This window comes from Molothrus aeneus, chromosome 4, assembly GCF_037042795.1.
Source record: "Molothrus aeneus isolate 106 chromosome 4, BPBGC_Maene_1.0, whole genome shotgun sequence".
In the NCBI taxonomy this organism is placed as follows: Eukaryota; Metazoa; Chordata; class Aves; order Passeriformes; family Icteridae; genus Molothrus; species Molothrus aeneus.
The window spans coordinates 41088781-41107213 of NC_089649.1; the positions used below are offsets into that span (position 1 = coordinate 41088781).

Below are 18433 nucleotides of genomic sequence, written 5' to 3' on the forward strand. Positions count from 1 at the left end.
AAAATTATTTATTAGTGTAAAGACAACAGAAGCAGAAGTACTGATGAAAGTACCCTTAGCATGTCATGGCTGAGCTTTGTAAAAGCTGTAGACTAAAATACAAGCTTCTCTGCATTCATAATTAGACGTATCATTAAAAGGCCTAATCTTTAAAAGTGTTAAGTGTCCTGTCACTCTTGTGGTTAAATTATATGTTAGAACTAAAGGAACATTGTCCATTTTGTGAATGAAATTGCAGCACTAGTTGTCCAAGGCAAGATCACAGACTAGGCAGTTAAGATTTCTCATTGTCTTGTTAAGTTGTGATCATCTCAGCTGCAAAGCAAAATTGAAGCGTTGCGTTTAGAAGCATTGGGTTTAATGTAAAGTAAAACTTTTATTTAGTATTTTGCGTACAAAAACATAGGTAGAAGAGGAGACAACAGAGGATACTGTGTTATATGATTGCTGTCCTAACTCTGCCTAGTCACAGAATTGATTTGATGAAGCTACTTTGTGCAAAACTGCATCAGCTAGGAAAGAAAACTAGCACATTCCAAGTGCAAGATGGAAGCTATTTCCTTGAGTGAAAAATCCAGATGCTTGATACTGGTTCAGCTTATAGTCTTTGTGACAGTTTGAGCTGTGCTTAGTGCTATACCTGTGTTACGGTATGATGATTGCTGAGCACCTCTGGGACACATTTTGGGAGTAACATATGTGTTCTATCAAAATGAGATGTTTCATTGATGTGACATTACATACAAACACAGGAAACCCATTATAAAACACTCTGTTCTCCTTTCCTGTCTGGTCCATAGATCTATAGGCATGTCATATATGAGTGTGTATATATATTTCTTTTCCATTCCAGTACTCGTGAGAGCCTGGCATCCAACACTTCAAGTATTGTTGAAAGCAACAGACGTCAGAACCCCGCTCTGAGCCCTGCACACGGCGGCGCAGGCCCAACGTTCAACTTCCGAGCCACTGCAGACCCACCCACGAGTGAAGCTGAGAAACTGCAGAAACCTGGTAACTGCCTGCAAGCTTCTGTCACTAGTGTCTGATAGTCAGCCTGCCTCAGATCGTCTGTCTCATCCTATACAGCAAAGTTTACGACACTGGGACTGATGTTTACATCTTTGGGGAAAAATAAAACAAGCATCTCAACCACAGTTTTAGTGTTCACTTAAACTGTGCTGCTACGTAGACTAGGGGCAACAAAGAAGTCTTTATTTCAAGGTATTGCTTTTCACATTTGCGGCTCTGTAGCAACAGAATAGCAGTAGGGATAATATGTACACTTTTTGCTTCACTTAATTGTAACTGAGCACATATATGAAAGTCTAGACACTGTAAGTGTAATCTGCATTTTCAATGTCCATGCAGTTGCCAACTTCATTTAAAAAATGCCACAGATGTGTGATGCCCCTGGTCAGAGGCTAAACTCTGCTGCAGAGTTCATCATTTTTTTCTTCATAAACTGAGCCACTGCTGAAAGTAACCAGCCAGGATCACCATGAGGAAAAACAATGCCAAACATGACAAGTCATGACCTCAGCTCTATATGTGAATTATTGATACTAATCAGTCATTTTCACTGTGCATTTTTGTGACACAATTTTACAAATACCTAGTTAAGCGAGTAAAAGGAGGTTTGGGGTTTGTTTTGATTTGCTTTTTTTCTAGGTATGGAGGGTGGGAAGGGAGGCAGCTCCTCCTTTTGTTTCAAAAATACGAGAGATGTTTACTTAATGAGACCTGCTACTTGACCTTCCGTAGTCACCCGTGAGGAGGTGGGCCTTTGCAGAGTGGGGGGAGTGGGGAGGGAAGGGAAAGATGTAACTGTCATGGAGCCACAATGTGGAGTGACACGAAATATATTAAATGTCTTCAGTATAATTCACTTATTTTAAAAAGATAATCTAATTCTTGTGTCACTTCTGGTATTGCAACTTGCCATTAATATAGAAATCAGGATAACTAATTTCTTGGAACAAAAATATACTTTATGATATAAATGACAAGTATGGCCTGAAGAATTGATTTCTTTCTAGTGGAAGGACCTAAAACTATTTTATGTAGCTTATTAAATAGAGTGCCTAAATTAGGCTATTAAAAATAGCATACAGTGTAATGATTATCAGAGAACAAAATTTAGAGAATTATAAACTTCTGGCCTTTTTATTCAGTGGATGTTATTTGCAATTTACCATTTTATGGACATGTCTGGTTTCTAGAAATTCAATGTGTCCACTTGGTTTGCAGTAGAAATCTGAGTCCTGCAGGCACGGTACATCCTAATTGCTCTCCCTAAACTGTTACTCCAATGTAATTAGTACTATGCTAATTACTGCAGAGTAAATTCTACAGATAGTTAAACTCCAAGAGTAACTTTAGGTATAGGGTCACATTCTGCTCATGCAACCTGGTAGTGCAACAAACTGACTTTTTTTTATCAGAACAGACGAATTGGTGGAATAATAACAAAGATACTAAAATGTGCAACAGCCCAAATTGTTCCATAGAAAAGGGACATTTACCCTGTCTAGCTCTTGTAGTACACAGGTATGAAACCCAACTGTACATATGAAAACCCAGTATTTTCATCAGGTTCTGGTGACATTTATTACTCTGTATACAAAGTCATTTGAGCTTCACTTATGTTCTCTCTTGTGATCGGAAATCTTTACTGACAATTCAGCCTTATGTTACACCATGGGATATAGATCATTTGCTTATGAAACAGCTTTCTAACTCTGGACACAATCAGTTCTGTCAAGAATACACAGTCAATGCACAGGTCTGTTTTCATTGATTTCAGTGTATAATTTCCATTTCATAGGAGCAATAAGACCTTTCAGTGCACATAAAGGAAACTATTGTGCTTTTGGTTGGTTATCAAAGTCACTTGGCCTTTAGCTTTCTGCCTTATCATACCTTCCAAGATGTGCTCTAATCACCATATAATGCTTTGCATGATGCATCTTCTTATTCGATATGTAACTCCAGCCGTACTTATTCCATGCGAACTGTAGATTCAGAGTTCTTGTGGGGAATTGTCATATACTATGCAGTGGCTGACTGTGATTTTGTTTCTGAGATGAGCTCTGACATCAGTACTATGTATCAATTCAGTAAATAGAAATGTTGAAATGGTAAAAAAATTTACAGTGATGATCTGAAGTACTAATGGCAGTATTAAAATGTGAAGAGCAGAAACAGGTGTCACCTTTGGAGAAATAATTGTTTGTCATAAGCTTATCAGAATTTGTGCAGGCAGCTGGTTGTACAGAAGACATAATTCCAACAAAATGTGATAGTACATACCTATAAACTGTATAGTATGTTATTTCCTAAAGTTCCCAGAGACCAGCAGACAACATAAATGTCATATTAATGTTGACATGGCATTGTACCAATATTAATGTGACTCTTGGAATATGGAATGTAAACAGAAGTTTCAAATAGAAACGTTCTAATCTTGATTTTCTTTTTTCCTTTTAAAATCAACAATGGAAAATAAGAAAATTCCATCTTGAGGTTCTGGTAACAAAACCACGAGAGTGGAGCTTGAGTGCTTTATGTCACCCTAATCCTTTGATGAAATCATAGCCTTGTATTATGTGGTTGCTTATCTATCATTCTAATGTATCAATTTAAAGGTTTACAGAGTTAGATTAGGTTGAATCTGTGTTGTGTTCAACTGTAAAGGGTCAACACAAATCTGTCGGCATTTTGCACACTTAATATGTATTATTATAATACAACATGTTACTTTTATGGTAATTTTTTTTACACATATAACTACCTCCATGAATTTGATGAAATGCAGCAACATGAAAAGTGTATTGTACAAAGCAAGATTAGAAACTTTGAAGCATTAGGTCATGGCGTTCTCTTGTGTGTCAAAGCTTGCATATGAAGTCATCATGTTTCCATTGCCACAATTTCCTTCTACAATGTTAAGAAGATGGCTTTCAGATGAGTCACTTAAGACTTTGACAAGGCTGCATAATTGGGATAAAAGTGAAAGGGAGGCTGAAACCTTCCATCCTCTCCCCAGTTACTGCTAAAATTTCTGCCTGGTAGAACTTGAAAATGTATTTGTAATTTAGCAAATTAGAAACATCTACAGTCTGTGAAATATGATTGACAGTTTGGGGTTTAACAGAAGACACTCTGGGTATTTTCTTGGCAGCCTTCAGATACTTGGGGCCCTGTTCTGCCTCCATCTTTGTCAACATTAGTACGTCATGGTTTCTCTGAACTGGCAAGGGTGTTAAAACAACTCTTCCTTTAATGATGTGCACTCTGGTCTCTAGATTGTGTGCATCTAAAACATTTGCTCCTATAGAAATTACCAACAGCCTTTCACTGATGTTGCTGGGAGCAGTATTAGGGTCCCTACTCGAGGTATGTGCCTATTGTTCAAAGAACGTGGGCAAGTTTCCAAGAGAAATTAAGCTGGCTTTTGAAAAGTAGCCAGCTGCAACAAGCCACCTTTCAAGAGGGAAGAAAGAAAGATTTTTCCAAAAACCAAAGGAAGAAAGTGGCAGTTGAACCTAAACAGGTCGCATTATATACAAATCCCGATTTATGAACACCTTTCAGCAATCCTAGTACCATTATCCTGATGCAGATTAATAAACAATCATCAGTTGAGCTAATTTTGCCATTTTAAGTATTTCAGTTAAAATTTAGAAGAAATCATTAGCCATTTGACTCCCAGCACCACTGTAAAATGACTGTTATATGTGAAACAACATTCACTCAACTTTAAAAATAAAAATGTATTGGAAAACAAACATTTTAATTAAAACCGTGGCCGAAGTGCTTGCCAGCAGTAGTCATTGTTAGGAAAGAGAACAAGCAAACCAGTATTCAGAGGCCATCATGAACACAGGTAATACTTTGCACTTAAATCACACCTTTTTGCCTGAGGGTCTCAAAGCACTTGCCTGTGAGGTAGGCAGAGTTCACTGACCCTACTTTTTGTCTGGACCCATTGGAAAAAGCAAAGGCTAAGAGTCTGCAGACTAATTTATTAACCAGTTGCTTTTTTAAAGTTACTGAAGTAACTTAACCAAAGTGTTTAATGTTTATATTTTGAAATTATTCTTTTGACGCATTCAGTTTGTTTAAGCAAGAAACTACTTTACAGCCCTGTAGACACTCTTGGATTAGCAGTTCCAAAAACAATTTTGCAGTCATATGAGTACTGGCAGCAGTGGTTTTAGAAACAGTCATGTTAATTAAAAATTTGTTTTTCAAATACATTTTCTAGTGCTTTTCCCAAACACTTGTTCAAATTGTTGTGCTGAGAAAGCAAATAGCACTCCTAATCTGGTGTCATACCCACAGTTTACAATTCTCTTTGCTCTTCTGAAGAAAACTGTACAGTATTAGAGAGAAAAGTTCTATTTTTTACAAAATTCTTTTAAAAAAAGGCTATATATCTAAAATGTTCCCCCCAGCATAAGTAAAGTGCATCATTACTGCATGAGACACATGCAGTGGACCCACCAAAAGCCAAGCTGGTGCTAGAAGAAAACGGGACTATCACATGTCTTTTATAGTGGCGCTCTAAACATTGGTTCCAGTTATGCGAGTGTGAATCTGGCATAACTCCCCTGATCTCTGAGGATCTGAGAGATGGGAATGGGTCGTTAACTCCATTGAAGCTCAGTTCTGAGCTGAGGGTTTCCGTGTTCCTCCCCCCGCCCCGAGACACTAAAGGCAGAGACGGAGCAGAGGGCGACGCACCTGGCTTAGGAAGGGCAGCCTGGGCTGAATCCCTGCTGGAATGCACCTGGCTTTGGCAGGGCAGCCTGGGCTGAATCCCTGCTGGAATGCACCTGGCTTTGGCAGGGCAGCCTGGGCTGAATCCCTGCTGGAATGCACCTGGCTTTGGCAGGGCAGCCTGGGCTGAATCCCTGCTGGAATGCACAGCCACCCAGCCGGGATCCGGGCCAGCCGCCAGCGTGCCCCGCCTTGCAAGGGTGATTCTCCATGTGGTGCACTGCCCTCGGTTAGAGCCACCCAAAGGATACCCACCCAGATGTATGAAAGGGCCCTTGGAGTAATTGGCACAGATGTTACTTTTATGTGTGGAGGAGATTTTAAGTTTAAAGGGATCATAATTCTGCAGGTAATTTTCTGTGAGTGACTGAATGTGGCTGTTGCATTAGGTTTAAATGAGTTAATAAATGCAAGTGGGACTTACTGTATGTTAGAAGGGAGTTTTGCAGCCAAGACTGCCTTGTATAAATGTGTTTGCACTGAAAAAAAAAATTTAAAAATTACTTGGTCTCTGGTTGCTGTAAAGGTCATCCAAGATGGATGTTCTGTTTATATTGTATAGTATTTCATATGAAATAATTGCAGTTCATGAAATGTCTTCCCTAACGTTACTGATTTATAACAGCACATTTGTAACATGGTTTTTATTGTGTCAGTGTACCATATTGTAAATGATGATTACTTGTCATGCTTAGTATAATAATTTAAAGGAAAAAAAAGGACAGGGATTTTTGTAAGTCTATATTTGAAAGTCCCTCCATATGGTAATATTGTGTTCATGTTGTTTATGTAGTGTTGTGTGAAATATCCATTTTGGATTGTGTTACTTTTTAAGATATTAAATAACATTTGGTTATATGTTCTAAGTGGATTCTTTGCACTCATCGGTGATTTTTAGAGAGTATACTTATATTTCCATTTAACATGCCGTTTCTCTCCCTCACTTAAGAAACCTTGCACAACAAACCAGAAACCTCAGATAAACAAGCACTGTAACAACTCGCTGTGTTCCCCTTTACTTTATAAACGCTCTTTGGGCCATTAAGAGTGCAAGAGAGAAAATACACCTTTTTTTCTGGCTTGGACTGGATGTGACTTTGACAGCTGCAGGGGGAGAGTGATCTCCACTGAATGTGAGTGTCCCGCTGAGATGCACCCAAGCTCCAAGAAATGAGAAGTGCATTAGGACCTCCTGATGCCAAGGGCAACGGGTGTCAGGTCCCTCATTTCTTCTCCTCTCCATCCTCATGAGCTAAAGAAGGACCTGGTGCATCCAAGAGAGAGGGTTCTAGGAAGGAGTTTTTTTAACATTCTTAAGAAAACTGATAGCTGCTATTTGGAAAGGCCCAAGTGGACAATGTAACATGCAAGTATCATTTTCCAACCTTCTACCACCACCTGGAAGAAAGTTTGGAGGAAGTTTAGAGTCCAGGAGATTTGCCAGAGCTGTGTCATGACAACTGCTGTTTGCCAAGGTCAGCTATGAGAATTTACAACATTTATAAGATAAAAAACAGAGCAGCATCTCTTGAAAATAGGTGCTGTCTGAAGCACCTTGGCTTGTCACCTGCTAATGGCACATACTAATACCACACTGTTCCTAGTCTTAGCTCATTCCCCTTCATCCATCTGCTTCCACTGTAATTCATATTCATGAAATTGTGCATTTTGAATTACAGGGGCAAAAAAATCCCCAAACCAGACAGGGTTTGGTTAGGGCTTTATGCCAGCACTAGTGCTTTGCACAGGCAAAGTCAATTTTGGGTTTTTGTAGACTCAAACTTTCAAGGCCTTTTCAGTATTACTGGAGAAGTTTGCAAGCACTATTTCCCCTCACAGAGCACTTTGTTTTTGTTTCTCTCCTTATGGTGTGCTTGTGTTTTAGGTGCTAAATTAGCCGAATCATTAATTAGAAAGAAACTACTGTTGTCCAAAGTTACCACACAGTACACTTTAAAACTTGCTTGCAAGCCTGGCTTGAATTCTCTTTATACTTACTCTGTTGACAGGTAAACTGGAGATCTTGATCAAGTGACATCTTTTTTGTCAAACATGGTCTGTAATATACTGAAAATGTCTAGGGCCACTGCTTGGCTGAAGAAGTACTCTCTTGCTGTTAGGTCACACCTTTCTGCTGAGAGCACTGTGTAGATTTACATCCCTCAGTATCTACAGATATCTTACCTCTGTAAGATAACTTTTTTAAATATGTTCTCTCCAGGTTTTGTCTCCATCAGCCTCTCAACTGTTTCTTTAGTCTGTTGTTTTCCTTATAACTTATTTTCTATAATACCCTTCTTCTATTGAATCCCCTCATCTTCTGCTTCTTTTTGACATTTGCTTTCCTTCAGGTTGGGGTTTTATTTCCCTACATATTACTTGACAGGAGGGTTCTTCTGGCCCATTTCTCATCCTACCCTCTCAAAACCTCATTCTAATCTTAGAGCCTAATCTTCCACTTCTCCATTACTTTCCCTTTTTCAGTTTCCCTGCTCCTTAGAGAGACCTTAGAGAAGAAAAGGTGGTCAGTTGCTTCAGGATAGGTGCAGTGCTCCTGTCAGCACTTCCTTTCAGGCCATGCTGTTGCAGTTTATAATTTTAAAAATGTTTAGGAATGTAAATATACCCCCATATTTTAGTCCTTTCTGTTCTCTTCCTCCTTTTGTCTGCTGCTCCTGGGGTTTTTGTTAAGACTATGTGCTATTCTTTCCAGCATCTCTGTGATTTGAGGGCTGAAAGAGAAGACACAAAACCCCTAACTGTACTGGAACACCAGGTCACATCTGTCTTCCTCAGGGCATCAAGCAAGGCCTCAGGTAAATGCTTAAAAAAGCAATCTATTCAGCTGTGCTTTGCAGAATGGATTTGAAGAAAATGGCCTCAACTTACTAGCCTGTCCTAAATGGCAGGGAAGGAGCCCATGGCTCTGACACTCCTGTTCACTATAGCTGGTACTTAAAGAGATAAGGGTTTTGAGCAGTCAGTGATGCTGGTGCTTTGATAATTGCCTGTTGTTTTGTGTGGAGATGGCTGAGCTTGCATTTATAAGCAACTTCCTTTCATGCCCATAGGTCCTCATGTTTAACAAAGTATTTTTAGCCCAGCTGTCACAGAAGTGATGAATGAGGACAAGGAATGGGAAATCCCACATACTTTTATTTAATATCTTTTTTCTTCTCTCTCATCCTAATAAGCACATAAAACCTAACCCTGTTCTGCCAGCTATGTGAAAGTAAGCGACGACAATAAATAAATTTACCAACATGGCTGTGCATACACTGAAATAGTTATATATGTTGGTTGCTTGCTTGCTTAGGGAAACCTGAAGCCTTTTGTTTTGAGTTCTCTCAATCTCTTTCTTCTTGTCCCTGTGCTTGTTGCTGGTAAATTAGGCCGGTTGCCTTTTAAGTACCAAAGAGGGTCACTCTGGCAGGAAGCTGCAAAGTAGCAGCTCCCAGTGTGTTCCGTAGTGTACCAGTAGTGAGAGGACAAGCAAGAGCCAGGGGCCTCTCCTGTGGATATGGGCTTTCCTCATGCAGAGGCCAGAAGGTACAGCAGCACTGCCACTTGAGATGAAGCAGGGCTGTGCTCCAGCAAGGGCTGTCCTGGGTGCCCACACACTCTGTGACTCTGTGCTGTGGCTCCAGTTGCAGTCTCAGCACAGATGGGCTGCACCAATTGCTGATGAAACTTCTGTACCAGAGGATGCACATCAGGAGCAGAGCCACAGCACTACAGCCTTTTTGGGTCCTGTTAGCTGGGTTTTGGAAAATGAGGACCTAAGTAATTAACTTAACAGGGCAGCTTGTGCACTGGAAGGGTTTGAATGCAAACCCCACCCATGACCCATGTACCTGCACACACTGAGCATGTACCACTGGGCAGTGACTGCCAGCGGCCATCAGGACTGCAAACTTAGGAACTCAGAAGTGCAAACCTTTGGGCACGGTGTGCCTTAGGATTATGGGCAGTGACAAGGAAAAGGACAGCAGGGAGGGACATTTGACTTTCTGGTTATGGCAGATGGTAGATGTCCCTGCCTCCACAGTGAGGTCTCCCCCTTCCCTCTGCACTGCTGTTCCTTGCTCAGTAGCCTTGAACCAAATCCCCAGTCTCAGCTTCCTCCCTGAAGGGCTGTGGGGCCCCAGCCCCTTGCTGCCACTCACGCCCCTCAGTCCATTAAAATTAATTAATGAGGAGGCTGTGCTGAGGGAGAGGCTCTTCTCTGTCCAGTTTAGTGCAAGCCTCTGGCTTGGCCCCAAGGTGAAGCTGTCAGAGCAGCCCTATTGTACATCCAGCTGCTGCAGTTTAATGTGCTTCTGTGTGACACAAGCTGATGGTGACTTTAAGATACTTGTAACTGGTCCAGCTGTAAAACTCACCTAAAGCATGACCCTGGCACAGCTCAGTAAAACAGTAACCACCTATTTTTTTTCCCTCTTCTTTTTTAACCTGGACAAAGCAGTATGTTTTTTTCTTTTCTTCTAAAGGAGTGCTGTGACACAAGCATCAGGGCAGGCAGGAGGAGAGAGGCAGGAACTATTTTGTCCATCATGATGCAAGTGCACGAGGCCACCCTGGTGACCAGCCTGAGGAACAGAGGTGCCAAGTCCACAGAGCAACCCTCTCCACTTGCCTTGCCGCATGGGGGAGGAGGACACCTCCAGCCCATGAAGTAGAAAAGGAAACCTAAAAAGCTCCTCAGCTTTGTTCTGCTGTCCCATGGCTCCTGCACCTGGCAGGCTGACTGCTCCCCAGAGCCCTCCCAGCATCATGGGCTCTGTCCCATCTAGATGGGACTAGTGTCCCATCTTATCCCCAGTTACTTCTTACTTACAAAGAAAGTTATTCTATCTTGTAACCACAGTGCTTTATTTGTAAGTAGGTGCCAGTGGACCCTGGAGATTTATTATTAATTCATGATGAAGAAACTAGAAGTCCTCAGACCTAAGGCAGGCAATATATTTATTGCTCCTCCTTAAAGGTAGACCCCTTTGCCTTTATGGTTTTATTGTTATCTAGAACCCAATATCAAGAGACAATTACCTCTCATGCTTTGCTGTTAGGAACAAACAAGTTTCACCAAATCACAGGGAAGAAAACCAAAGGGAGAAACCCACTCATTTTTGCACACAGAAGTAAGGAAAAAAAAATCCTAGAAAGCTAAAGCTGTACAGAATGACAAACAGCTTTGAAAAGCTCTTTCACTGCATTTAAAACACTTGCTGGGAGATGGGTAGACCTTTTTTGATCCAGAAACTAATGAAAGACAATTGTCTTAAAATATTTAGACCATTGCAGTTTCAGAACTGTTTTTCTTTCTAAAAATGAGTTGCTTGGGATGTTGTGGAAGAGGAAGCTGCCTTTTTTGACAATAGATTAGTAGCAGGTCGTCAGGTCCAGTCAGTTGAGACCACCAGGTTCTCAGGAGAAGAGCAAGGGAGTTAGTCTCACCTGCCAGCCTTTTTTTTTTTTTTTGTCTTTTTTTTTTCTTTCTTTCTTTCTTTCTTTCTTGGTAAAAATAAAAATAAAAATAATAGTATAATCTCTAGACTATATTGGCATGTACTATGTGAATTCTGTGTCTCCTGACTGCTGCCTTGTGCCATGGATAATGCAGTCAGGGGTGCAACTCTGGCATGGGTCTCCATGAACAGACAGGTCAGCAGGCAGAAGGAACCAGCTTCTGCCCAGATTTCTTCCAAATTGGGATCTCTGCAACTCAAGGGGAAGAGAAGGAGGGTGGATACTGTTCTCTATAAGGAAGATGAGGGAATTGGAATATCAGGGCTTAAAATCCTGAGAGAGTTCACCAAATAAAGAGGAAAACTTGAGGACAGAGGAATGTGAGGATGTTCTTCAGTAGCAGGGGATTCACAGTTAGGACCAGCAGCTGGAGAAGGAATATCAGTTCAAGACAGAAGAAAAAATTCTTTGCATTATTGGGAGGCTGGAGGATCCTGAACTCCCAAAAGCCAGCTGAGGTGGGGAACTACATGTGCCTGCCTTCATGGTTTATACAGACTTAAAATAAATAGGAACTGATACTGGAATGTTCTGAGGTGTCTGTGGTGGTACTGTAAGCATTGGTGTCCCTGAGTGATGCCCAGCTGGGGCCAGGAGATGGTGCAGCCACTGAGGGAAGCAGAGGTTGGCTTTCCTGGAGGTGCCCTCTTTGTAGGCAGAGTGGAGTCCTGAAAGCCCTGTGGGAAAGGATGGAGAGAGATCCTGGTAGGAGCCATCTGGCAGTCCTGCCATGCGGACTCCTCCTCTCTGTGCTCAAGTGCAGTGGCCCCTCCTCACTCCTGGTTAACTCCTGGCCTGAAGAACAACTTGCCACCCTTCACCCAGTAGGTAGGAACTAGGCATATCTTGCAAACCTGGTGAGGTATTCCCCTCTGCTCAGGGAGGCCCCTAAAACACAAGTCATAATTGCTTGTCTCAACCTATCAGCCTCCCCCTCCTCATGTGTGCAGGTTTCTGCTCCTGAAAGTTTTGGTCACCATCAAGGCACCCACATTTGTCTTAGAATAAAATGCTCTCCCTTTTCCCCCCATTCTTATCATACATGCAATAGCTTGCTGTTCATTCCCTTGCAAGGCCTGTTAAGTGTCTCCAAACTTATTTTGTGTCCAAAAAACCATCTCCTCTCTCCAGCAGAAGGTTTGTGGTGCATCCCAGATGTTTGCACGTGGCTGCAGTCACCAGTCACCACAGATTACAGGAGAAAATGGATGAGCACCAAACAATTTCTTCTCCTCTTGTCCCTTCTTGGAGGCTGGGAAGTTTTGTTGTTGGCTCTGCCATGCTGGTACATGAAACTTTTTAAACATCACTTGAAAGCTTCTCCATTTCTAGCTGTGATTGTCAGGGGAACTGGAAGGGGGATGCAGAACAGGTTCAGATCATTCTATAAGATTCATCTTATATCTTCTCTTTGTTTACCCACTGCCAGTTCCAAATTAGCCCATTACCATCACTTCAAAGAGAGGAAAAGTGCTGGCAGAGATCGTCTCCACCCTGTGGCTGCTGGTGGTGTGCTCAGTACAGCCTCAGGCTGTGTTCACGGCTCTCTCTGGTTGCATCCTTTCTCCCACCCTTGCAGCATTTTTGGCAAAAAATTCCTGCTTTCTGAGGCTGGGTTTGTTCCTGGCCAGCTGGGGCCCTTGTCCCTGGCTGAGACCCTGGTTGCTGAGCTTGTTATAAAAGTTATTCAGTCTTAGGGTGTGTTTATCATATAAAAGCTGCTAGGCTAGAGAGGGTTTCTGTGCTGCAATGACTTCCTGTGCCCAGGTACTGAGGTACTGTGGATGGTACTTTCTTACAGTGAATCTGCCCTCCTGCCTTATTATTTGGCATTCTGGCTAGGATGGCACTGTTAGGACTGTCATGACCCACACTGGTGACAAGCAGCAAGTGTTGAAGGGGAACACAGAAAGAGAGCTCCTTTTACACAGAAAATTTCCTATGCTTCACGCTGTCAACACTGTGCTGGAAATAGGTCCCACAAAACAAGAATTTTATTTTTTTTTTCAAGAGAGAAGAGAATGCTCAGCTTCACAGAGCCAAGCAAGTGGCCGAGCAGCTCTTCACTAGAGAGATCTTTTTATTTATTGCCAGTTGAGACTGGTAAGAACCTGTCTACTCTGCCCTTTTATCAGCAGTCTCAAATAAAATACTGTTTGCTCATCTTCCTAGAAGGATGCCAAAGCTTAACATTAACAGGAATACACCTTTCCTATGGACAAGGAGTGAAAAAAACCAACCAAAAAAGTAATGTATCATGATCTGTGCTGACAGCTTTTTCTGAGAAATAGTCCATAGAATTCACAACAGGAAAGATATTTTTATCAACAAACTACTTTAGAAGAATAGACTGATGGGACCAGTCCCCCAGCCTGCACTTTGGCAGAAGGTAAATTCTGTCCCAGTGATGCCTCACACACACTGGATGTGTGGAGGAAGGCAGAGTAGGAGTAGACGTGTGAGGAACAGCACTGAGCAATTGTGATGAAAATCATGGGGACATCATTTTCCAAATGGGATGAGGAGCTCTGGCTTGTACTTATACACAGTTTGTTTGCATAGCACTGTTTATAATTTTGCTCACACTTCCTCAGTGGTACTCCTAATGGAATGTCCTTATAATCTGTCATGTGTCTGAATTACTTGCTGTATTTTCAATGGGACAAACTACCATTTTCTTGACTGATTCAGAACAGTGAACACTGGAGACAATTAACTGACCAGAACAATGAAGCACTGTATGTGAAACTTGGCTGGATATTACCTGTTGGATTGGAGCTCATTGAAGCTGATTTGGGAAAATCCACCCTTGACCTCATCCCTTGCCATTTCCATCAGAGGGTACCACAGACAATTTCAGATGTGCCCAGGCCATCTGCTTCAGACATCCTTGAATGCCACTGTCCCCTGGGCACCAGGGGAAACTCTGTGACACACAAAGCAGGAGCTCCTCTGGTTTTTGGGGTCCTTCAGTGTGGGGTTCATTTGAAGCCTGTCTCTGGCAGCTCTCCAGGGCAATGGGGATACGTGGCTGTCCCCCTTTGTGCATCCCACATGATGAGGCACTTCACCTGCCATGGAGCAACCCCCTGTGGAGAGCGGGTCCTGTTTCTATTGCCTCAGCTCCTACACCATTTATTCCTCCATCCTCCTCCTTTGTATTAATTTCCTGAGCTGCCCTAGCTGTCACATCTGCACAGTTACCAGCTGGTTTCCCATTTTTAATTGCCCTCAGAGGGCTTTTTCAAGAATCACACCTGCTTTTGTGGGGGCCTTAATTTGTCACTGTCCAAACCGGAGCAGCAAGCATTTAAAATTCAGCCTCTATGAGCGTGTTGTATTTCTTCAAGTGCGTGATTAATTGCTAGGCCTTTACAGGCACTCAGCTATTTCTGCTGAGTTTTTTCCTGCTGGAAAGCTCCCCACCTTATGGATATTAAATATCTTCTTCTCTGTAGGACCTGGGTTTGTTCGTCCCATTTGTTCTTGACAAAAGAAGTTGTATGAAACGCAAAGAAAGCTCAGTGCCCTCACAATTTTATTCTGTTTAGAGGGGGAAAAATAGTTATTTTTCTCTGTCAGCAGTGTTCTTGTAAGGAACCACTTGAGATTAAGGCAGGAGGGAATATTTCAGGGTGTTTCACCCAGCCTCTGCAGCAGTGTAAGCAAGCAGTTTGTATAATCCAGCTCAGAAACTGCTTGAATCCTACCTTAAAAAACATTCAGCTTTTTTTTGGTCTTCTTCCACAGCTGCTATTTGAAGACTACTACAAAATCTTAGTTTTTAAGACCAAAATTATTTCCTTGTTATAGCTGTTCTTGGAGAATCCCTCCATGGATGTGCAAGGGCTGCTATCCCTCTCTCTTACAGAATCTACTCAGTTGAGATGGGGTCAGCAGGATTACCCCTCTTTTAGCCCTCACATTCTCATGGACAATGAATGAGCTGTAAGATGAGAACCACATTGATGCCTACCATGGAAAGCAAGGGCACAAAGTCATGCACACCAAAGCTCCGCCAGTATGGAGTGCATGGAAGAAGTATCAAGGGAGTGTGCAATTTACAGATGGATGGATGGATGGATGGATGGATGGATGGATGGATGGATGGATGGATGGATGGATGGATGGATGGGTGGGTGGATGGATACATTGGGAGGCAAATAAGCCCTTCCAAAAAAATTAATCTTCAATTTGTCAGAGCCTCCTTCTGCCCAGGGATCATGTAGAGGGTGTGAGGCACCTCTCAGGAATCAGAAGCAGGCTCCTGCTGAGTCCCTTGGTATGGTCATGTCCTTGCAGGGCTAAAATTAACCTGAACAGGGGGTACAGTGCATGCCAATGCACTGCTTGTTTCAGTGTTGTAGGATGAACAGCACGTGGGGCTGCTGAAGAAAGGTTAAAAGTGCCTCTAATGGACACATGGCCTGGTTATATACACCTATGTGAAGCCTTTGCCTGGAGGCAGCCCAGTGAGAGCAGCAGGCTGAGTGTTCAGTAGGGATTGTGGATGATCCCCTGCAAGCCTGACCTATGCTCCAAAGACTTTGCAACAGCTGATACCACCTCAGCCTCCCTTTTTCTGTCTGGCAAGGAAGAAATCACAGTCCCCAGCCAATTTTGTGCCTTAATTAATATTCGTTGAACAATGTGTCTAAGTGATGAGCAATGTTTTAGTGTATTATTAATTTCTTGGGAAAAGCAGAGGTCTGCTCAAGAGCTGTCAATGCCCATTTTGGCAGCCACAGAAATTTGGTTGGTCGTGTTCCCAGCAGAGAATGCTGACATTCTGGGGCTGGCTGGCTGGTGAGGGACGGAGGAACATCCTCTATGCGTGCACTGGTGTCCCTTGCTCCTGAAGACAGATACAATCCCAATACTAAAATGCCTCATTTGCTGAGACCAAGGGAGGATCAAAATCAACTCCCTGGAGCTCAGCTAAGCCCTGATCTGTGCTGGTGTGGAAAGTGGGCACTGAATTTCCTCTACCTCAGCCCATTCTTCCATTTCTTTGCTACCTGTGACTGTTGTAGTCCGAGTTCCCCTGTGCTGACAAAGGCTCAGAGTTTGCAGTGTGGCACTGCTGGGACATCTGACCCAAGGATTCTGCGTTCGAGCCAAGCTTCAAGTGGACACAAGTAGCAGAGCAACAGGTGGGTGACCCCCCTGCTCGCCTCCCCTCCCCTCCCCTCCCTGCTTTTATGTGTTTTGTTCCCCACCAGTGGGATCAGACTACAATGACAACAAAAGCAGCTGGAGACGCAGCCCAAGTCCTGAGAGTGGGGATTACATCCAGCTGGTTCCTCTCTTGGATCATTTAGGGCCATGTACACACGAAGGTCTTGCTCTGCCCACTCATCTCCCGTGGAAGCAGGAGCAGGTGGGAAGCTAGCTCAGAGTGCTACATGGAGGCAGCAGGTTTGGGGTGAGGAGGAATCGGCCCTAGCGCAAAGGGTACCAGGAGAGTTAAAGGGGAGAACGAGGAAAAGCTGCGGTGAGAGTCGCAGAGGGAAGGAGAGTCCCAGTCCCTCCTCCCCTCACCAAGGTACGGATCACGCTTGTCCCAAGGCGCGGTTGGCGGCAGGGCCGCCAGGGGGCGCGGCCGGGCCGGGCTCCGCGGCTCCTCCCGCCCGCCCGCCCGCCCTCCCTCAGGGCCGCGGCCTCGGCCCCGCCTGGCGGGCGGGGAATGGGCAGGAGAGGGGGACAGGCGGCGTGTGGGGGAATCTGTGTCCTGTTCTGGGCTCCTCGGTACGTGAGAGACGTGGAGCTCCTGGAGCGGGCCCAGCGGGGGGCAGCAGACCCGCAGCAGCCTTGGTGCGGTGCTGCGGCTGCTCAAGGCGTTCCGCATGTCGGACAGACAGACACCTGGCTGCGGTGGGACAGAGCAGGGCAGGCCGCCTGGCCGCTCACAGTGGTTTCCTGATGAAACTGGGCTGGCAGGCCTGAACTGGTGTAATTGATACGGCTTTGGGACAACCTCAACTGGTTCTTAAGTCCATATCAATTTCCATGTATTTGAAATACCAGAATAATCCATACAGTCCATATAATCCATGCAGTCCATCTCTATGAAGCTGGAGAATTACTGTGTTCAGTCAACTGTAATTCTGAAATGTTCTTATTTTTGAACCTTGCCTTAACTTAGATTTGTTTCAATACTTACACAAAAAATGTTTTTCTGTGTATGTGACAGTTGTCTTTTAAAACAGCTGTTAAAAGACTTCTTATGCTAAAATACAGGGTTTCACACCTTCCTCCTCATTAGGCCATGTTTTCTTAAAAAATTCCAGTTGGATTTGCTGCTACCTGCCCTCTCTGCTACAGCCCTACAGGGAAAAGAAGGCGAGGAAATGTTACATGGAGCTTTTCCAATGCCTTTCACTTCCCAGTGGCCAGAGCTTGTTTGGTCTGCAACTCCCCTGGGGTGTATGGGCTAACATCTGACAGATGCCTCAGCACCAAGCCTGACAGAGTTCAAGAAGCATTTGGACAATACTGCTGGACACAGGGTGTGATTCTTGGGGATGGTCCTGTGAAGGGCCAGGAGTTGGACTTGATGATCCTTGCGGCTTCCTTCCAACTCAGAATACTCTGATTTTGTGATGTATTGAGATGTATTAGTTAGGAGACAAGGAAGATGACCTGCACCGCAAAACCCTCTCATTCACCCCTTATTTGCAAAGTCTCTGTACTTGTGAAGGGTAGTGTCTGGGCCAATGGAAAGTGTCTCCATGGTGCTGCAGTCTGTGCAGGCAATGCAGGCTGCATCCAGAGGGATGCTGGAAGGCTCACCCGCTGAGGCTTAGCCAGCCATGCCACTTGCATGGCCACCAAGGTCATTGGTAAAATGGACTCATTTTAGTAAGCTGTGAAAATGCCATTTTTGGCACTGTTATGGGGAGCTGACAGACTTATTCCTGTGCAGGTAGTCTCTCAGCACCTCCCTTTCCTGAGGACCCATGTTCATGGAACATGAGGGGAGCATCTCTGGCAGACCTTGGCAATGCTCCTGGTTCAGAGGGAGTCCTGCTGGGAATTAAAGGACTTGTTGGCATACCTGCACTGGTCCTCCTCCATCATCCACTCCCTGCTCTGTGGTCAGTTAATATAAGGAAAAGGAGAT

General features: G+C 43.6%; 1 protein-coding gene across 4 annotated transcripts in view; it reads left to right on the top strand.

Moving 5' to 3' along the window:
• STOX2 (storkhead box 2) overlaps positions 1-6642 on the top strand; it is a 145053-nt gene extending 138411 nt beyond the window's left edge. For all 4 annotated transcript variants that reach the window (XM_066548314.1, XM_066548315.1, XM_066548317.1 and 1 more), the window contains exon 4: positions 854-6642. In XM_066548314.1, coding sequence (XP_066404411.1) covers positions 854-1049 — 196 coding nt within the window. In that variant the 3' untranslated portion in view covers positions 1050-6642. The remainder of the gene's footprint in view (positions 1-853) is intronic.
• The last annotated feature ends 11791 nt before the right edge of the window (positions 6643-18433 follow it).